The 22218-nt window shown below is 38.1% G+C and overlaps 1 protein-coding gene across 1 annotated transcript; it reads left to right on the top strand.

Moving 5' to 3' along the window:
- The first annotated feature begins 3008 nt into the window (after positions 1-3008).
- Positions 3009-16255, top strand: LOC132255688 (brother of CDO-like). The gene is made up of 9 exons (XM_059751806.1): positions 3009-3445; positions 9617-9874; positions 11009-11254; positions 11321-11442; positions 11758-11908; positions 11965-12266; positions 12353-12478; positions 12809-13124; positions 14013-16255. Exons 1-9 carry the CDS (start codon positions 3403-3405, stop codon positions 14156-14158), a joined length of 1710 nt encoding a protein of 569 aa, XP_059607789.1. The 5' UTR covers positions 3009-3402; the 3' UTR covers positions 14159-16255.
- The last annotated feature ends 5963 nt before the right edge of the window (positions 16256-22218 follow it).

Here is a 22218-nt window from a genome sequence, read left to right on the forward strand (position 1 = left end):
AATGAAATTCCCTGGGAAATGCTGTGAGTGAGCGCTGTGTTTTCATCTCAGCAAAATATTTCGGGTGAAAAAGAGAAAAGCCATTGGAAAATTTATGTGGAAAATTGAGAAATACAAGTCACTTCTGAGTAGACACACTCTCGTAATGGCAGTGGTGAACCATCTCGGTCATTTATCATACTCAGAGGCCGTTCGAACTGGGTGAAGAAGATATTTTAATTTTTCACCCACGAGGAGTGCTTGAGAAATGGCTGGGCTTCGCGCGATTCGCCTCAAATGGAAGGGTTTAATGAAGAATGCTTCTGCTCGTGGTCAATTTGTTCAATAACAAGCCAGGGAGCTTTCATCTGGAGAAAGTTTGCGGTCTTCAGAAGCGTCGCGCACTGACATTCTCATTTACCACCACGGGGTTGAAGCTCTCGCTCTTTGGTCGCCTCTTAATTACACTCTGTCATGTTGTGGCGTCGCAAATTGACAAATATTCACATCTGGGTGTGATTCAATAATTAAAATACACATTCTCTCTCTGGAACAATACTCTGTCATTCACTGAGAGAAGGGAGAAAGTCAACAACTTTGTGCCAAAGTGTCGCTTTGCCTATTTGACGACAAAGGGTGAGAAAGGCATAAAATACATTTCCTCTTAAAGTCACATAAGATGTACAAGGAAGCTATAATGTTGAATAACATTTACCGATTCATAAACTTCAACCATGACTGTATTTTTTTCTGTCTCTCTGGAAAAAAAAACAGCATGCAAGACAGCTTATCGTGAACATTTTCCCCATCAAAAGTGTAGTGTTGTGGAGTGAATGATTTCCCAAAACCCCCAAACTAACATTCGCAGATGTTTCACACTCAGTTCGCTCACACAGAGTGCAGTATTTTGCGTTGGTGAGAAAGTCCTCGAGAGTTTCGATGGAGTTTTCAGGAATGCGGTGAGAGAAAATGGCAAATGCTTATTCAATGTCTAGGCACTCAGAGTGCACATTTCATATGTAAACACACACACACACACACATTGGCTGTGTTACAATTTTCGCAGCACTACGCGAAAGCATCATCGAGTCATAATATATATGACTGTGAAGCGAAACAGAGACAAGGATTCTCATTGGTGCAATAATTTTATACTTCAGTACATTCACAATAGTATTTATCTATTTCAATTTCAATTACATTTCGAATGGTATTTCTCCATAAAGGAGCAGCATCTTATTTAGTAAAAATTCGTAAAAAAATATTGCCAGGGAGAAAAGCTTTTTCGCCGTGAGAAAAAGAGAGAAAAAGAACATTTGTAGTCTCTGGAATTCTGCTTCAGTTGCAATTGTGCTCAGATTTCATGGTATTTGAGTGGACGCAAAAGTCGGTTGAAGGTGGAGAAAAGAGAGAAACCGAGAGTGAAAGATATTTTCCAGCAAAGGATGTGCAACAAAAGAGAGAATGCTTTGGTCTCAGGAATCAGAGAAACTAAAGCGCACCACAGAATTCAATTACTTTCTATTCCTTTTCAGGAGATTCGAATCAAAAGAGAATTCAAGCATGACAACATACAGAATACCTTGTATATACATTATAGACCACATTTAGTAGAAAACTATTAGGGTCATATTCTAAAGTTTGAGTTGAGAAATTTGCTCTTCTCCTACACATTCAAGGGATCTTTTGTGACGCCGAAAATGCAATTCCCTTTATTAGCAACACACACCCCCCAAAACACTGTATGTGTCTCTTCTGAATCCTCAGTAACGCTCTTATCTACAGAATACTTCCCACTTCTCTTAGCACATCTTAGGGGAAATGTTGTGCATTCGAATTTAATGGTAATGATTTCCACTCGTTAGAGCACAGAGAACTTCACAGAGGAATTAAAGAGGGGTTAAAGCAAACTATTTGATTATTGCAATTGCTGACACAGAATGGTTTAAGATGGAAATTTCCTGTGTCAGTTTTTCATTTCATTCCTGTCAGTGCTTGAGCCATAAGATAGAGAAGGGATTTGCATCTATTTTGTCGTTGATGGGTAGGTAATTTATCCAGCAGAACCATAGTTTGAACAGCATAAATTAAATGTCAATAAGTTTCAGGTGCACATCAACATTGGCCGTATATTGATAAAGGACTTAACCTCAAAGACTTGATGAGCATCCATTCTGTTTGTGAGTCATGCAAGTTACTTACTTTAGAAGTCTGTTTGAGATCTTATCACTGTTCGCTCTAACTGACAAAGTGAGATGTTTACCCAACTGTTCATATCTTCAGTATAATCATTAGATTAATTAAACTCACCGCACTTTACCGACGGCATGTTGAGGAAAATTCTTTTCATTCCAGTAATATTTGTCTCATGCACAACAGCATCTCGTATTGAAATCTCTCTCTCTCTCTCTCTCTCGTCCTCTTCACAAAGATGCTGTGTAATGTCTTGTGGCAGGTCATGTGAGGGTCAATCAAGGGCCCACAACGAGTTTGTACAAGATTTGTCTCAGTGCGAAACTTTATTAATAGAGCCCATGGAAGTTAAAATTCATTGTTCGGCTCGAAAGTCCCTCTGAAACTTCAAACATACAATGGCGTTCACGGGCATCATGATATGTGGTTCACTGATGAACAGAGGGACAAATGAGCTCACCCTAAAGTCCGTGCTGACCCTTCTCTCTCTCCCAGTGGAATCAATTACAATCCCTCTGGTTTTCATTTTATTGCGATTAGAAACAGGAAGAATATAAATTGCAGACATCAATCGGGGTGAGAGGGTGTTTTGCTACCCCACCAAATGTGTTATTCCTCCCTTCCCAGAGTCTTGCAAAAGTGTATCCTTTGTGAATGAATGCCAGCGTGAGTACAGTGTTTCCCCTAATAGGCCTTTTCTCCTTTCTCCCGAATTGTCAGCTCGTCTCTGCGAGGATGTGGGCATGCGCTGTGCATCTGGGACTGCATGTGAGTTCTATAAAAGGCGGAACTCTGCAATAGTAGAGTTCATTCGTTCAACGTTACTTTCGAGCTACAGAAGTGTGAGAAGATAAATTGTGTGCTGAGCCATCAACAGTATTTGCTGAAAGTGATTTTGGGGTGAAATTCTACTGGCAAGCTTTGCATCAATTTGATCTCACAATTGTGGAGCATTTTTAATTGTCTTTCGACGTTAAGTGTGTAAATTGTGTATTTCCGGACTCTAGAAAGAAAACTCACTCTTGGATATATCAGTGAGTTGTTGAGGACTGAAGACAGTGGAGAATGTAAAGCAAATCACATTCTCCTACAGAGGCAAATAGTGCAGACTCAAGAGACTCGAAGTGAAAAGCTGGTGAAGAGATAGACTCGAGGGATTCTTAGTGTGTCTAAGAGATAGAATTTATCTGTGTTTTTTATCCACCATCTATATACAGCCCAACTGAGAAGATGTGGTGTGTTAAATTATTCACCTTTGCTCTCATTCTGCAAGGTAAGCAACAAGAACAGTAGAGGAACTCCTTGGGGCAATTAAAGGGGTTTGGGTGTGTGACTCGAGAATTGTGACCATTTCCCAGGGGTGAAAAATGACCCGAGATAGAAAATATTTTCCTTGAGGCGCTGTTCTGGGTATTCAAATGGTTTCGTGGCATCATTTTTCATTCCTCCATCCCCAAAGACATCTTGTCATCGGCGGAATCCTCCTGGGAGACACATTTCCATTTTCCGGACAACACTCGCCCAATCCGGATGTTGTCACTTGATGCCAAAGCCCCAAAAGATGGATGGGTGAGTGTCTGGTGGATCCATTGAATGCATCCATCATGAGAAATATCCCCTCGCCAAATAATAATTAACCTACAGACCAAGACTTATGATGTTTTCCAAAACACCACCCTCGAAACCATGGAAATATAATTGTGGCATTATGAATTCCGAGATTAGAGACCATGAAGTTCAGAGAATTAACACTTAATACGTTTTGGGGTGGAAAATCCCAAAGGTAACCAAGGATACCTGAGAAACATGAGGAGCTCCGAAAGTTGTTGAGAAAGTCTTTGACTTTGCACAACAACCATCGACAAAAAATGAGTTTTCGTGAAATTTCTTCAGTTTTCTCATGCACACAAATTGAGGTATTTTTTCGAGGATTCTTGAAATGAACATATTGTTACACAGCGAGGTTTGGTAATTCCAAGAAATTGAGTGAACAAACAAGAAAATACGTACAACTTTTCTGATTTTATTTTCTATATGAAATTTTTCAATTATAAAAGATTCTATATAATAAAATTGTCAGTGATCTGATTATCAGTGAGCATTTAGGTGAATTTTTTATTTAATTATTTATTATTTTTTATTGAAAGAAGTTAGAAAACTCTAAGCCAGAAAGCAAGAAATTGGAGTTTTTTGTAGGTCTTTCCTTTAAGAATTCGCGACCAAAAGTATTGAGAAGCAGTTCAGCCAATTTTTACAAGTTTAGAAACATGTTTGCATGCTGATGTTTAACGCAATAATATGCAATGTATTTCTTCTCAGTGTAGCTCGATCGTGCAGCTGATTAATAATTTCCTAGCTTTCCATCTGGGAGATTTATAAACTCATCTCCGCTCTGCAAGAAGCCACACTTGTCGCCAATTTATTCCGCAGCTCTTGGAAATTTGCCGGCGAATTATTTGATTTTTCCATTTACTTCGAGACGTGGGAATAAATTAATAACACTTTGGCTGGGCGGCGGCTGGGTGGCGCGTGAGAATCGAGTTGTCAGGAATGATGGAATGATCGACATGGCGGCAGAGATAAGAGTTCCTCCACTTTTGCGACGAGTGTGGAGTGACATCCGTGACATAAATTGGAATTTTCTGCGGTTCTCCGTGGAAATTGAATGAGTTTAACAAGGCGATGGGTGGGAAAACATACAATGGGGAAATTGTTGACACATGCTGGGATTCAGCGGGTTTTCCCTATGCACGCCATACCAGAATGACTGTCCTCACGGTGAGGGTGGAATTCAATTTCTCCCACTTGTTTTACACATCAATTTTCGACGTGGTGTGTATTTTAATATTGCGTCACACGCCACGGCTCACGATGTTGCCACATTACGCAAGGTTTTGCGCGAAATTTTCAAAGATCCGCTCACTCGTGTTCACCGAGAAATTTCACTGGCACGACACAAAAGTTGTATGTTTGCTGGCATAACTTTTGAAATATAAATTTTGAATAATCACTCGAAATTTTCGCAAGTTTCTCTGAGTCCTTTGAAGGGCGGCTCACGTGGCGGCACGTCCGCGGGGTGGGATTGCGATGGTGGGCGCGACAGATGAGAAATGGTGACATTGCGTGCCTCCGTCGCCCGTGCAGAATGTTAAGTAGCCGTTGCTGGATCAAATTCCCCCGAGAGACAACTCAATAGTTTGGCATTCCACCCACTGGGCTTCACATCCCTCAGATGCCTCGCCATGAGGCCGGAAATTGGACAATTTGTGCCAATCGAAGTTGCAGCCGCTAAGCCACGTGCTCTTCCGGACGTTTCACGTGAGTCATCAACACCTGCGTGCGCCCAATTTCCACGGAGGTGCGCTAGGAGTGGTCCTGACAATAAATCCTGATTAACCCACACTCGAGGTCATTTGTCCGTGACAAAGCTCACGCACCTAAAGCCTCCCTCGGCGCTCGTCCACACTGAAAATCAATAGAAATCGCATTAAAGTGAAACGTTTCATTATCAGCTACTTTTTCCACGAATCACCCCCTCGAGTCGGCCGGAAATGATACACCAAGGGAAATCCTCTCGCCTTGCCCACGCACATTTTGAGTAGGTGTGAAAAGCCATTCTTCTCAACTCCTTTGCACCAGTGTTCAGCTTGAAAATGTGCGAAGCTTCTAGCAAAGAAAATAAAATTGTTAATAATGGCGAATGACTTACAAAGACTTCCAGAACGTTTCAACAGAGAAGAGCTTATACAAAAGTGAAAAACTTTATCAATTAGAATCACAATATAATTACAATATGTAATCTTGGTGGTATTAAGCCCATATTTCACTTATTTTTTACACTAACGATATAAATTCATATATATTATGCGAAAAACTTTGAAATGACATTTTATAAACTTACTTTGATGTCTAATGTGCTTCTTTATAGGGGAGGTTTTTCATTATAATCCTATTTGCAACTCTCCTTTTTGAATGAATCTTTGGACAGTTGAAGGTAATGAATTGATGTTGTTGAATGAATGTTATGCATGCTCACATGAAAGCTTTGACGTAATTTTATATGAAACATAATGGAAAATGTCTGTGGTGACTTTTCATTAGGAGTCTCTACAAAATCATATGATATGTGATTAAATGAAAACCTCGGGATATTTTCTTTAATCTTACTATCTGTGATGCAGCATTTTAATCATTTTTTCAACATCAAATTGCTTTTTCTGCTTCATGCAACTTTGATAATATGTAGAAAACCACAATTTTTTTTTCTCCATCTGTCGTAATAATGGGTTAACATAAAAGGCATAACTGAAAAGTCCGCCCTTAATTGTGCGACTCTTTGTTGTTCTCGCAGAGTTTTTTCCCTCCCCACTTTTGTCGTTGAACTGTTAGATTGTCACAAATGGAATAAGATAGGAACAATATTTTAGCAAAAATACAATATATACTGGAAAATTCTGGCAATTTTGCAGTGTGAAAGAAAAAGAGAGGACTTTAAAGGGCGCTATAAATAGGCTTCATTTATCTCGCAGTGGATTTTTGTCACCCACCACGAATTTCACTCCACCCCCCGAAGCAACAATGACACCCAGAGAAAGTTTTATCGTCGAGGCTTTAATCGCTAAATCTTCAGCACAATCACTGAAAATATTCCGCGTGTCTTCGTGCGACAGTGGTAGGAATTTATTCTGAAAGTCATTTAAATGCTGCATTAATTGAATTTCCTTTTTGTGTCCTCTGGCACTTTGAGCGACGTGGTGGCAGCACAATTTTAATTTATTTCATTAATTATCCCAGATTCTCCCTTCGTCAGCGCCCGGGACGAAAAAAAATACACACAAAATGTCAGGCCGGAGATGGTGGAGTGATGGCATGAAAATGACGGATAATTTAAATAATAAAAATTGAGGGAGTGAATTTGTCACTCTTCTCCGGGGCGAGAGAGAGTCGGTTTTGTAAAGTGAAAAATCATTAGAAAGATGAAATTATATGTTCGTGTCATTCAGGGCCAGATGATTGCCATGCGGGCATCTTCCCACCAGACCAAAAGAGAGGCCCTTTCTAATGGTCTTTGATGTCAGGCACGCACTCGAGTCTCTTCTCTCGTCGCTCATTAAGGGGAAAATAAAATATTTACAGCGCCTTTTCGGGGAATTATTTTAATCTTCCCCGAGAATTTGAGGATGCTTGAAATGAATACATTTTCGTGAATATCATTTTTTTTGTGAGGAGTTCCTCAAGTGGACAAGGAAATTGAGAATCAATGGGGAAAAGCCATAAATATGTAAGTACTTTGCGCTCTATAAATTTTCGAGAGCGGAATGAAAGTCAATTGTATTTTATTTTGCCATTCTCCCAATTTCCACACCAGCAGAAATTGAAAAGAATTCCCCAGCAATTTGGGCCAGGCGGCAAATATTGCAGAGCGCCGCAATACAGATAATAATAATGGTGGATGCTGGGACAATTCTGACCACACCGAGAGTGTTTATGGTTGTGGCATGCTGTCACATTTTAAAAACAGTCAACACAATGGGAAGAAATATTGCAACACAAGTCATCCAGTGTGGATTTTATGTGTGTGCCAAGTCTTCGCTGAAATATCTGGAAGGAAAATTTAATTTATTTCTCAACCACTTCCCTCTGTCTTTTGACTCACCAGTCAATTTTCACAGCGATGACAGTCCAGGATGGATGGGAAATCTTTTTACTGGAGATTCAATTAAAAAATCCATGGCATTTTGCATAATTGAATGTGGAGTTTTATATAAATTCTCTACATTTTTCATTTGCAATGGTTGCTGTGCAAATAAAGCAAATTGATTTAGCACTACATTTGCTTTTTATTATATTATTACAATTAATAGAAATGAGGAATTTCCATCATTCACATTTTCTGCTGTTGATTCAATCACACTGCAAAACATCAATAACGTGGTATAAAATGTGCAAATTTGACAGAAAACTCTGCAATATTTAATGCTTATTCTGAATGATGTTTGCAAATTTTCTAAATTTCACTCCATTTTTAATGAGAGCGCAAATATAATTATAGTTGTGATCCATGAATTTGTTGCATATTTAACAACACTTTGGTAAAAGTTTACTTGATTTTCAGTTAAATAAAAAATTTGCAGGTTTATTAGAAACTCTGAGCTTAATTGATTATAAAAAATTTATAGATTTCAGAAAGTTTTTTAAGGCAATATTAATGGAATTTGGACACTGATGCACACCAAATCAATTACCACAGACTAATCACGGTGAAATTATTTAATTTTGTATATTATTAATTTACTATCGCATTACATATTCAAATCCAGCTGATAAGTGGAAATTACAATTATATAGAGTTTGGAAAATGCATTTCCAGAAATGTCTAAACCTAATAGATGGCATAATTAGTGATAATTCGATTTTAAGGTCATTCTTTAATGTAATTTAGCACTAATTGGTTAAAAACTATCACGAGTTTTCCTGCTATAGAAAAGTGTTTTATGGAATACTCATGACGGAACAATTATGCATTTATATAAAATTTCTTCACTCACTTTTTCATGTTTATTGGCATTTATAATTAACAAAATTACTCTGTACTTGAGAATAAATTTGATCTTTATGTTCTTAATGAATTCCAGTGAATTCCAATTTAACTTTTGACAAAATCCATTGAATACTTCAAAAGTCTCGCCTTTTTTCCACCTGAAAAGATTTTCTGATAATTCTCTCATCCTTAAAGAGCTATATGAACAATTTATTGCTCCTTTCGCGCTGCCTTTGATGTGTCGACTATCCAATCAAGGCAATTGCGAGGAAATTTCCTAAATAAACACATTTCGGGTGAGTCAGCTCATTTGGCACGTGCGTTCGATTTCCCGATTTCCATGTCTTCCGCAACGAATTGGGCTGAAGCGGAAAAGGAAGTTGTGTCCGGAGGGAGAGGAAAAATTGATGGTGTCTGAACATGAACAATGCTCATTGAGTTTTTGGCGAAAAAAAAGAGAGCCCGGGAAAATCGATTAAAGTGTTTAATGGAAATGGTTCCACCTACGCACCATTAACTCCCGCAAGAGCTTTGTCACCGGCCGTCCTCCTTGGCGCTCGCCGAGCGTCCCCTGCGGTGTCCTAATTGGGTTCGAACAACTGCAAAAAACATCAATATTTACCACCGAGAAAGGGGGAAACAGATGTTAACAAAATGAATTGAGGGTTGGTCGAGAGTCGTGTTGAACATATGTCGGACCCCTGAAAACCTCATGGCAACATCAGTTACCTAATTATGTGCTCTCAGCCCACTTTCGCCTCTCCTGCGGCCGGCAAGTCGAGACGAGATGGCGAAGGACCTGAGACGCCTCGTCCTTTTTCACCCTTTCACCCCTCGCGCGTCTCAATCTTATATCACCGAGATTCACCGCACTAAATCTCTGCCTTTCTCTCTGTCTTCCAGGTTGTGTCACAGACTCCAATTCCAAGTATGGCACAAATTATGGCTCCGGCCAGAGTGCCAATACTGGAAACCACCACGGTTCAAGCCATACCACCGCTCATGGAACCACATACGGATCCTACCACGGATCCTATCACAATTCCAACCAAGACTACGACGATGAACCTGCGTACATTCCCAACTTCGTGACGATCGGCCAGAAGTACAGCATCGCTGTGGGAACGACAGTTGTGCTGCCCTGCAAACTCAATCTGACGTGTAAGTTTGCATTGAAAGCTTTGATTCGATTCGCTGCCAATATTTCAATGCATTTTCCGTGCATTTGAGATACCAATTAGACTTTATTAGCCGCAATTGTAGTTCTACCACAATTTTGCTGGTGTGAAACGGAACCTAATAATTACATGCAGTCAGAAATACAAGCTTTCGTTGATTTTGAGTTGCAATTCAAGTGGCAATTGATCAGTGTATTCACACTTCAAACACCCTTAAATTTTGTACAATCCATTGAAATTACTGCATCGAAACATTCGGTCTGTGTGTCTAACATACATTTGAAGCAATTGAGGGAAAATTACCGTTGAGAGTGGGTTAATTTCCCACTCCACAGAGCATTCAAAATCATTCTCACGCATGTTGGCAAGTTTCACTGGATTTCTGCACCCACACTGCCAAGAATGACTATCCCAGCAATTTCCCACAGCAATTAAGTGCCTTTGCACTGCACTTGAAGCTTTTCCGGGAATTTTGTACCGTTGATGATGGGCAAAAGAGAGAATGGATGAGGTGAACAATTTCATAATAATGACCCCAAACTTTATCCTGCGGTCGAGCATTGAGTGGGTTGAGTGGATTTTTCGAAAAATATCATATCTCTCCATCGCATGAACAAAAACCGTCCATCCATAAACTGTGCAAAAAGGTTTTATGCGAAAAGTTTGTGCTTTAATTTTTTGAACAGGGACAAGAGCCATGTTGTAGATTAAATCCTGGATTATGCTCCAGCGTACATCGCCCAGTTTTATTCCTTTGGAGAGCACAGCAACAATTTGTGATGCAGAAGCAAGTTGTGTTTCATGCAATAAAAAAAAAATGGTTGAAGAGTACTTTTTGAAACATTGCCATATTAATTTCACATATTCAATTTGTGTTATTTCAAAACAAAATGAACTCTGTAAACATTATTATCACCATTGAAAATTAAATGAAGCTTTCATTGAGCTTTGTGAAGTATTTTGTGGTGGATTTGATTGAAATGAAACTAAATTCGTAGTTATTCAATTTGCCGAAGAGACACACACTTTCAATTGATACAATACCTCGCTGAGGGGGTTAAGTCGCCGTGTTTATTCTGTATCATAGAGAAATTACATCGTGTAACTTCATTCCCAGACTTCAACGATGAATTCCCTCTGGCGTGGAAGAAGGACGACATCGTTATATCAGCTGGAACCATGAAGGCTATCTTGAATTCGCGCATAACATTAATCCCATCGGAGAAAGTTGAGGGAACTGATAAAGTTGTAGACAGCTACAATTTAGAGATTCGCGATGTGAAAATTAAGGACACTGGCAACTATATTTGTCAACTTGGCACCCAGAAACGCCGCGAGATTGTTCACAATCTTGTTGTGCTCGGTGAGTGCTGAGCCAAAGGGGGTTAGCAGATGGTCAAGAGTGATGAGATGATCTGTGTCTTTGCAGTTCCACCTACGATCATAGATGTAATTCCAGGGAAAACTCTGGAGGCGCACAAGGGTGAAAAAGTGCAGCTTGAGTGTCGTAGCAGTGGACATCCAACACCAACAGTTACATGGACGCGTCAGGTGAGTTTGAATTTTCAATCGCAACAGAGGGTGGAAAATTTTCATCGCAAGTGGCGTGAAGTAGTTTGAATATACATTAGATGAGAGTGCTTTGAAGGCACTAAAAGATTTCAAAGTCTGAAAGTGCTTTTCTTTCATGCAGTGAGAAAGTTGTGTAAAATGAAACATTAACAAGCAACTCTGAGCATGATTTTACGTGAATTTCAAATGAAGTTGTCGTTCACACTCTTGAAAGTTGAAAGTTGAAATTTGAGTTAAGCGCGGTTGAAAATTAAATTGGATTTATTTTTGTTCCTCACACACAATTATTTGCAGAATAATATTATGCCCAATGGCCTGACGTTCAATAAGGAGGGCCTCCTAGTGATTCCCAGTGCCGACAAGAGCATCGTCGGCCTCTACAGGTGCACGGCGGACAACAAAGTTGGTCAGCCTGCCTATCGTGAAATTAACGTCAACGTGATTTGTAAGTGCGCGAGATTCGGACGCAAGAAGAGCACTTGCTCACTCAATGCATTGCAGATCCGCCGGAGATCGAGGTGGAGCGCAAGGTGATTCACACCGGCGTGGGTTTTGAGGTGCAGCTCGTGTGTATGATATATGCATCACCGGAGGCGTCAATTCTCTGGTTCCACGAGACAGAACAATTGGCCACAACGGAGCGCCACACGCAGAAGAACCACGGCAGTCGCTATGTGCTAAACATCCGAAATCTCACCTTCTATGACTTGGGCAATTACACCTGCCAAGCCGCCAACAAGCTGGGCAAGGAGCGCAGGAGCATGATACTTACTGGAACACCGGCAGTGTCTGTGTTTGATTCGGTAAGCACAACGAAAGCTCCGCCCCCTCCGAAGCCACACCCATTCGAATGTTAATTTATACAACTATTCTTTGGGTGATTTTGCAGCCAACTCTGGGAAATGGTAAAGACGTGTACAACATTTCATGGGCTACAGTCAGTTTCTCCATCATTCAAGAGTATCGCCTGTTCTATCGCTTGCAATACACTACACGAACCACCGAAGACGAGAAGGTAAGACGAACAATTCTCACTTCTTCAGCATAATTTCCATAAATTGTCCGCCACGGCGTTTTCCGTGCCATTCTCAAGAGGAGACCCATTGTCTTGTCGCTTTGCGCAATTTTATTCAATGAAATTTTCCTTGGAAATTGAACCCGAGAGCGTCGAGTCGATGAGGAAAATTGAATTTTCTCGAAGACTTAATGCGATGTGAGAACAATTGCGAGACACATTTTGCGAGGTGACAGAATGGTCAGGATTAGCACTGGGTTGTCACTCATATTTATCCGTATAGTTACATTGTCAAGACTGAATGAGGATGAACATGCCTCTCATTGGCAGGATGAACTGCAGAATCCTTACCAGCACCACTCGCGGCCGAAGTCGGCGCACTATGTGCGGCAACAGCACAGGAGTCGCTCGGATCACTGGGAGAACGTGGTGATGGTCGAGAGGGGCCACGACCGGAACAATCCATCCAACCACCACGGTGGCCACCATCACTTCGTGAGCGGCGAGCTCAATCCGCGCCACCACATGTCGTTCACGCTGCGCAACCTCACGCCCGCGTCCAACTATGAGGCGAAGGTGCAGGCCAGGAACGAGTTCGGCTGGAACGAAGTGTCAGCAGCGTTCCACTTCTCCACACGAGCAGAAGGTGAGTTCTCGGATTTCCCTTCTTCTAGGCGGGATAATGATGTGCAAAAGTGGCGCTAGTTGAAGCGTATCGGGTTCGCATTTGAAATTATATACTCAGCTCGGGAAATTATATAAAATATTTGCATCAACAGAGTCGCAAAGGGTTGGTTTTCTGCACGCGTGAAGTCTGTGATCTTGTGGGAAATTAGTAGGGAGAGTTTAATGGTAATTTTAAAGCACTTCCAGAAAGACATGCTTTGACAAATATTTGAGGGTATAATAATAAAATTACAAGGCAAAGCATTGGCAAAACCGTATTGCCGAGTTAACAAAAGTATCTAGAGTTTTGGTATTGGTTCTGGTATTGACTGGAATGAGTATAGAATTATGTATATTTTATTCAATTTAAATTGAAAATGTTTTCGTGAAATTTTGGATTTTATTTACCCCTTGAATGGTAGATAAGAAAAATTCCACTAAAAATAAATAGAGAAAATTATGTGCAAAATATTATCAACTGGACGTAATTTTATTCCATTCACTGTTCATCTGCTAAATTCGCAACGAAAATAACTTTTTATGTTCCTCTTGGCAATATGCTAAAAAAAACATTATCATAGTGTATTATTAATAATAATTAATACAAACATTTGCCACACTATTCAATAAAGCTCCCTTGTTAATTGTGCAACTGAGCCCCACATTAAATTTATGTGACAACTGTGGCTAAATGCGGGCTTTGGGGGTGAATTACATAACTTCACGCCGAAGCCACTGATATTTGAGAGCTTCTGTTTGTCCTTTGGCCAGAAGAGACACAATCGATCTCTTTTGGTCTCACGCAAAAAGCGGCAATGAGGTTTGGCAAAGGCCGCAGTCTGATTCCGCGAAAAATTCCCTTCCGCAGATGTTGATGTGGAACTCTCTGCTCAGCCTGCCATCTCCAAGAATGCTGACCACAATGCCAGCCGAGCGTCTCACGCGACACCTTTCTTCACCTTCTTCGCCATAGTGTTCTACTTCGTAAGCATCCTCATTGACAACCTGTTATGATTTGTTAAGTAGGATGCACTCAATTGTCGTGACGCGTTGGTCACGCAAAACATCTCAAAGACTTGAATTCTGTATCAGTGATTTTAAATATAATTAGGCGGGAAAATTAGGCATTTAAACAATTATTATTAATAAAAAAAAAAAAACGAGAGACAAAGACGATATTTTTTATATGCAATGGCGCCTTTTTTATTAGAAGGAGAGTGAAAGAAAATGCGTGAGATTACTTTTGACAGAAAATATGAGAAAATCGAGAGGGAAGGAGCAAATGAATTTCCTCACAAAAAAGAGGAATAACTTTTATTTAGATTTCAATTACAAAATTAAAAAATAATAATTAATTTAGAAAAATAACCGCCAAAAGTTGTACATTATTATTTTTACTTCTTGAATTTTGCATTTGAACTGCCAACAAACTAGATCAGATTGGCAGTTGTGCTGTCAAGTTTGACTTGACAGGACAACTAAGTTTGACAGAGAACAGGCGATCTACTAGAAATAGATCAGAAAATACGTATTTTTGACAGCTCAATAGAGCGTTTGAAACAGGAATTTTCTATAACGACATGTATTTTGAGAATACAAGCAAAAACCACGGAATATCAAGAATGCAGCCCAATGAAAAGACACAAGAAATATACAGGAATACAGGATGCTTACGTCAAGATATGACGGAAGATAATACAGATAAAATTAAATTAATATAAAATAAATGTTTACACTGGATATAATCTACAGAGCGATTATACACTTACGGGTGTAAAGGTGAAATCATCCGCAAGTCATGGCTGATCCTTTGGCAAAGTAAAGGAGTTAATTTGAAAGTCTGGCATCTTTACACACACTCAAGGGTTAATCTTCTTTGTCGATACTAGCGACAATTTTCAGTTCGTGCCACACTCGGCAGTCAGTTTGTTTATTTTCTCAAAAGCCTGAAGTTTTACATAGCAATTTCAAAAAATGGGTGATTCGCCGAAGAATTGAATGATTTTTAATAGCTACAGAAATCATTCGCAGAAGATCCGTAATTTTGTGCGTTTTAAGCTGTTAAATAATTTGGCAAATTTCAATCGATATGATCTGCGTTTTAACGCTGAATTAGCGATCAATCGTAAATTCTCTCGCTCTCACTTACACTCCCATGGATCATCCGAAGGTCTGTAGTCGCTCTAACCTAAGAAAAAAATACATGTTCATTTAACCGAAAACTTGAATGTCAAACGTAAACTATCACTTATAATACAATAGACACTAGAAAAGCTACATTTGTGTGATTCAGCGTCCTTCTTCCTTATCCATTTGGCACCCTTTCCCAATCTCTCCCCACTTTTGAGACAAAACCAACCAGTGAGAGAATTCCATACAAATACCCAGAAAGCTGATTCAGCAGTGTAGTTACTTCGGTGTAATAAGGAGAGAATCTTGAAAAATTGTACTAATCAATGGTTAAAGCAAACTTGTTCTAAACTAAAAAAAAAATACACGATATGTGTTGATTATCCAGAAAAAATCCAGAAAATAGATGTAACCCTTCCCGATTCAAAAAAAAAATAAGAAAAAAAACCGTGACAAATGAAACCATAAACTAAATGTACGTGAAACATGAAACATAAAATATCCAATACAAAGAAGAAATAGAACAGAAGAGCAGCAAAGCTTTGACCTAGAAGGACACCAAAGAGGATGTGAGTTTGTTCGGGGGGAATGATGAACGTGAAAAAAAACCGTATTAAAAAATATACTACCAAATATTATCTGTGTATCAAAGACGTAAAAAAACCAAGTAAAAAACAATGCAGAAGAATTTTATTGTGTGACAAAAAGGCAACAGAGAAATTGATGAGAATTTGACATAAAACCGCAGTAAAGATCTTCTACATTCATACAGAAATATATTGAAAAAAAGAAATATTAATATAATTATCAATCATTAAAAGTATATGGAAAAAAATTTATCGGATATAAAGAAAAGATATTGATATTTACCGAGAAAAAGGAAATTTATCTGTATATAAATGTACTGTAACGCTGTACCTCTAAAAGATATTGTATTTATGATGTATTGAAATTATTGAATGAATAAAAATTGTCGCTCAATACTAGTTTTGGCACAACATAGAAAACATTTTCTCTATCTCTCATTTTAATCTATTTTTCTATGTCTTTTATCAAAAAATTAGAAAGATTTTCAAAAAAAAAAAACAGCTGTTATGATAATTTTCTCTTCTTTTTTGGAAAAAAATTAAAGAATTTCACATTTCCTTATTGCTATATTTAAAAATTGAAAATTTATAATTATTTGCAGATACATATTTTGTGCCATTTTACTGTCGATTGAGCGAATGTGTTTGAAAACATTCAGTATTGTTTTACTTTACTAATTTTTACACAGATTTCAATCAAGGTTTCAAACATGGCTTGAGATTCATTGCATTGTTTGCGCTAAAATTGATGCTTCAAACAGGAACTTTGTGTGCTCAAGTTCTTCAACAATATTGGTAATAATGTGTTCCTCTTGTTAACGAACTATTTTCATTATATCTTTGAGTAATGTTTTGGATGCGCAAAATTTAATATTAACTCTATCAACCGAAAAATTATGATTAAATTCAAGTATTTTAGACACTTTAGTATTTAATATGACAAGTTACGGTGTTTCTAGAAAGGAATCTGCAACATGTTAAGAACTGTAGAAGAAAAGTTTTCGACTTTATACAGAGTAATTTTCCATCACTGCGCACCGTATATATTCACTCCAATTTCACTAATGCAAAAGTTTTCAGGCTGTCCTCATTACTGTTTGACAATTGTTTTTCCAACGGAGTTTCTTAGCTGTTGTGCATGAGCAAGAAAGTGTCATAGGGAAAATCTATGGTTGAGATTGTGTAGCGAAAAAAAAAATTCAATTTCAGCATTTTCAGATAATGCAGAAAGCAAAACACCGTCATCCAATTTTAGGGTATTAACTTTCAGCTCTTTCTCTCCCCCTTCTGAGCTGGAAAGTTTCCACGATGGAAACTGGGGTGTGTCTTGGAGGTACAAATTGTCGCATGGTTCTCGCCAAAGCAGGGCCACGAATGGCTTCAGGGGTGGAGAAACTATCTCGAAATGACAGAAATTTTCCACAAGAAAAGAGCGCTCAGGAGATGGACGGCGAAGGGGTGAGGGTGTTTTAAACTTGCACACCGTGAAATATTCTTGTATAAATTTGATATAAAATATTTAAGCATGGATAAAGTAAATAATAGAATTCTTCAAATTGCATTCAAAGTTTCCCATTTCACTTCCACCAAGTAAAGTACGAAGCACATTCTTCTTCTGATATCTAAGTTTGGTGCTGGTTGAATTGAGTTGGAAGTTTCTTCAGCCATAAATATCATAGAATAGTTGAAATTTTATGCAGCACGTCATTTGGTTAATTGTGCACGAGGCAGTGTTGTCAATTTATGCTTTTGGAGTATTGAATATTTAGTGTAGTTCCATAGAAATTGCCCAATTATTTTTTCACCAATTAATTGAGCATTTTTGTGACACATGTAACCACTTTTTTTCGATTAATTGGGCAAAAAGTGTGTAAAAAATATGTTTGATAGTCGCTAATTAACTTGTATTTCTTGTGCAATTAATTTATGGAATCTATAATAACATGAAAATTAATTATGAAATAGCAGTAATGTATGTAAATACAAGCATTCATTTTGTGAATGTTGCATTTGAATATTAAATTGTTTAGTAAATTTTACATAACATTAACAGCATTATTGCAGAATAGAACAAAAATCATTTAATCGCTTTGGGCGTAAGTCCTGAATAAACAATGAATGCAAAGTAATGATGAGAAATTACTGATTTTCCTTCTGAACATTAAAAAAAAGAACATACAAATGACGTTTAATGTTTATCATACATTATGAAATTTTATACAACGGTTTTGCTTGTGGTAGTAAAAGATTCTAACAATATCACAGTGAATTTCCCATGTGGAAACAAGAAAAATTTGCATACATCGATTGCCCGAGAAGTTTGCAATTCAACATGTAGGGCGTAAAAATGGCCTCTTTAGCAATTCCATTTGCAGAGAAGAAGTATACAGCGAGACTTTAATTAAATATTCAGTATGATACGGAGTTGCGGTTGGCAAACGAATGATAATATTAAAGTTTTGACATGAGATTTAATTATTCATGGAAAAAGAAGAGCATATAGTCTATGCAATATTTAACATTGAAGTTTTCCTCATGAGTTTTCGCGGCGTGGAAAATCGCATGGGGCTGGTTAAAGTTTGTGGTGTGCGATGGTTTAAGTCCTCTAATTAAAAATTCACCACTGAGGAGTCTTTGAAATATTCAGTGGCGCCGCCAAGGAGATTCTTTTCATCTTCTTATATGACACTCTCCATGTAAATTTCCGTGTAAACAGAGCCTGCCTATATGAAGAGAGGCTGAAATTCTGTGCGCCAAATTATATCAAACGACAGAAAATATATTCTCTCACTTCTGTCACTCTACTCTTGATGTCTTTTCCGCACAGTCAGAAGAATTTCCAGGATGGAATCTCAAGAAGGTGTTTCATTTGAAATGTGTAATTTGAAATTAGGAAAATTATACACTGTGGCTTGTCATCATGAAAATTCAGTTCAATTTCCAGCTAAACGTCTCATGTGGAACAGCTTCTCCCACATTCTAACATGCGTTGTGAATTTTAACAATATTTCTCTCAAATATTTGCCTTTTAATCAGGAAACATGGTTTTTGGCTGGGAGAATGCAAGTTTGTAGGCAAAGACAAACTCAAACATTCTACTGCAATTACTTATCTCTTGCAGATAATAACAAAACACAATACAATTTACTGCGAATGAAATTATCAAGCCATGCAATATGTGCAAAGTAAACAATCCAACGCGAACTGAAAATACCTATATTGGATTAGTCAACATTTTCTTGATATCATCAAAGTGCATATTAAATACAATTGTATTAATTGAATACGCCGTCTGAAAGATTTCGAGAGAAATGAAGTTGAACTGCCAAATCTTTTCTTTATTAAAAATTCTGTTCTTATTCTCCCAAAGTGAATCAATAGAGCGTCTTTTATATGATTATACGATTTAGCATTCAGACCAGAAAATTAAACTTGAAGTTGTAAAATCATGCTTTAGTTCATCCTTTCTTCACGATTTGACCACAAAAGCTTCACTTCATAGAACGAATGCTTGTCTGTCTTTCTGCTTGGTTTCTTCGAGTTTGATTATCATTGAGGGTTTTCTCCCTCTATTTGAACACATAATTTTCCCATTGAGGTTTGTATGGCGCACTCAGGGAGACTGTAATTAATAATTTAATACTGGCTGTCTATTGTGATTTTATGAAAATTGATTTATTTGCCGTGGGATGTGATGCAATACGTTGATTGTAGTGAAATTGCATAACGGCACACCAACAATGGGCCAGAATGGGTGAATTGTGGGAAAACGTGAAACACAAAATCACTGTGAAATTAATTTCCTCCCCCGAAATCCCCGCACGCATTCAATGTGCTTAGTCAACCACGGAAAGGGTTTTGGTTGTGCAGCAATGGAAAATTGCATCCATTTGTGGATGCAACGCGGCCACTCAGGATTGGAGTTTGTGTTCTGGAAAATACCCGAGCAAGCCACTGAAGACGACTCAACAATTGAAGTGAAATGTCAATGATATCACTTGAGTATCATCTCTTATCCTTGTGCTAAGGAGTCTGCCGCACAATTCACCATCGTTTCCACACTACTTGAGACTTTATGGGAATTTTATTGCCTTTCAAATCGAAAATTTCCTCCAAAATGAAAATCTACGATCAGTGCTGGAGATAAGTGGAGGAATTTCTCTTTTATTGACTACAAAATACATAGCATGAGAAATGGTGTGGATGAAAAAGCTCATGATGTTCCCTCGCATAGAAATTCGCACTCGATAGTCCGCAGTATTTGAGCTTCTCTGTTCTCCATCCACAGAATCTCTCGATATATTGAAGGAAAATATTTCCCATTCAATACGCAAAATCTCCACTCAGATTTCCATATTTCTCTATATTATTTGCAAGCCGATTTGCAGGAATAATTTCCACGTTAAACTGTCCCACAGATATAAATCCCATCTCATGGGTATTATTTTGCATCACACAGAGACCTAAATTCATGGACGTGAATTGAATCGATAAAACTGAGCGCTTACAAATTGTCAGGGATTACCAGAATAGGTGTATGTTTGCTTAGTGAAGGTATGCTTTTATGTGTTGTTCTTATATTTCTAAAAGCCCTGAGGATATAAATCTAAATTCCAAGTGATATTCAGTCACAAAATTCAGAGAAACTGGACAAAAAATCATATCTAAACATTTATAAATGGTTGCTTTGGTGCCATTTTTTACACACTTTCCCCCGTTGTTTTGTGAAGTTTTGCACCCTCGAGTGTTTGCAGATTGAAGATATGCGCGCATTTTAAAATTCTAGATTGGAGATTGTGATCCTGGGCGCATATTTGTGCCACTGTGCCACTGACAGGAGTCTTTATTCGCGCTGTTCGCTTGAACTATTGTTTGAAATTCATAAATCCATGAACATATAAATTCAAATTCTAACATCCACATATTGTGATGGATATTTTAAAGGTGATTTCCGTGGGGCAAATTTAGAAGCAATCTCTGTGATGAGTTGTACAGAAAATGAGCAAACAATTGCGCAATTCCGAGCAATGCAGTGCAAATTTCATCAAGCTACAAAAGGGTTGGATTCCGATTTTTATCGCATATCACAATGCACTTGTTGGTCTTGTAGAATACATAATTAATTGGCTTTTGCCACTGTTTCAGCTTTCCTCATTTCATGATGTGCATTTACATAAAATTAGCAATTTCTGCGTAGGAGTAATTGAATAATACTCTAAATCAATTATGCGAAATACTGAGAATATGTTAATGCATTGATGAGACCCATGAGATTATAAATTAATAAAATGATTTTTTCCAGGGAAATTCATTTAATATTAAGTATTTCATGTTAATTTAAATCCGGTATAATGAACAACACGTGTAGAATGTGACAGATTTTCAGAGAAGACTTTTCGCGATCCTTGCTAGAGGACATTGTATATTTCATGATGGATTTCATGTGAAAATTAACATCACAGAGATGAGATATTCACGACACAACAGTCTCAGTCAACTCACCCTGTCTATAATTCCATATTCGCAAGAGTGAATTCAGTGTGCGAAAGGGAGAGAGAGTGAATTAAAATGAAAGTCGTGAATGGCGAGAGTAACTTTTGATGTAATTTCTCGTTCTCCTGTTTTTTATTTTGTTACAGCGGGCAAATAGGCGAATTTTGAAAATGAAACTTTAGCGCTGATAGTGGACTTTTTCCCCCCATGAACATTAAACATCCTCAGCAAAATCCGTGAGCGGATTGGTCGTCCGTTTATTTCCAATTTTATTTTCCCCATCCAAGTGTTTTCCAGCTCATGGGTCACAAGGCTTGGGCGGTGGGCTGAAAGAGAGGGGGTTATTTGGAAGTTACTACAACTGCAATTATGAACTTTTGCCCGTTCATGTGAAGTGGAGGAAACATTTCCACCTGCTTTTTCAAAGTGGGCGGGCTTTAGTTGGGATTTTTCCTCTTTCACACCCATAACTTTCCCAATAAAACACACTAGCAGCTCTGCAGATGGGTTAATTTCTCAGAGAGAGAGTCATAATTACGAATTTCTTCATTGCCAAATTCACTGGGAAATTTCCGTGAAATTCAGCAAGATGAAGATTTTGCGTTATAATAGAATTTTTCGAGTTATTATATCAAAATGCCATGGAGAATCATCAAATGAATACTTGCGATTTATAGAGCTATTTTGTGAAAGAAATGGGGCAAAACATTTGCACAAATTAATTAACACAGAGAGAGAGAGAGACATTTCCTCTATATATGACAAAAAAAGGGGCTCTCATACAATGTATGTACAGTGGAAATACCATTCTGAACAATTAAATTGCAGCAACGTTGCTCCATTTGCCGTAATTGTGATGCATTC

The sequence above is a fragment of the Phlebotomus argentipes genome, unplaced genomic scaffold (assembly GCF_947086385.1).
Source record: "Phlebotomus argentipes unplaced genomic scaffold, Phlebotomus argentipes genome assembly contig_5, whole genome shotgun sequence".
In the NCBI taxonomy this organism is placed as follows: domain Eukaryota; kingdom Metazoa; phylum Arthropoda; class Insecta; order Diptera; family Psychodidae; genus Phlebotomus; species Phlebotomus argentipes.

Coding starts and splice junctions, on each gene's coding strand:
- LOC132255688 (XM_059751806.1), top strand. CDS start 3,403: ATGTGGTGTGTTAAATTATTCACCTTTGCTCTCATTCTGCAAG. Junction 11,255..11,320: donor TCACAATCTTGTTGTGCTCG/GTGAGTGCTGAG, acceptor GTGTCTTTGCAG/TTCCACCTACGATCATAGAT. Junction 12,479..12,808: donor GAACCACCGAAGACGAGAAG/GTAAGACGAACA, acceptor TCTCATTGGCAG/GATGAACTGCAGAATCCTTA.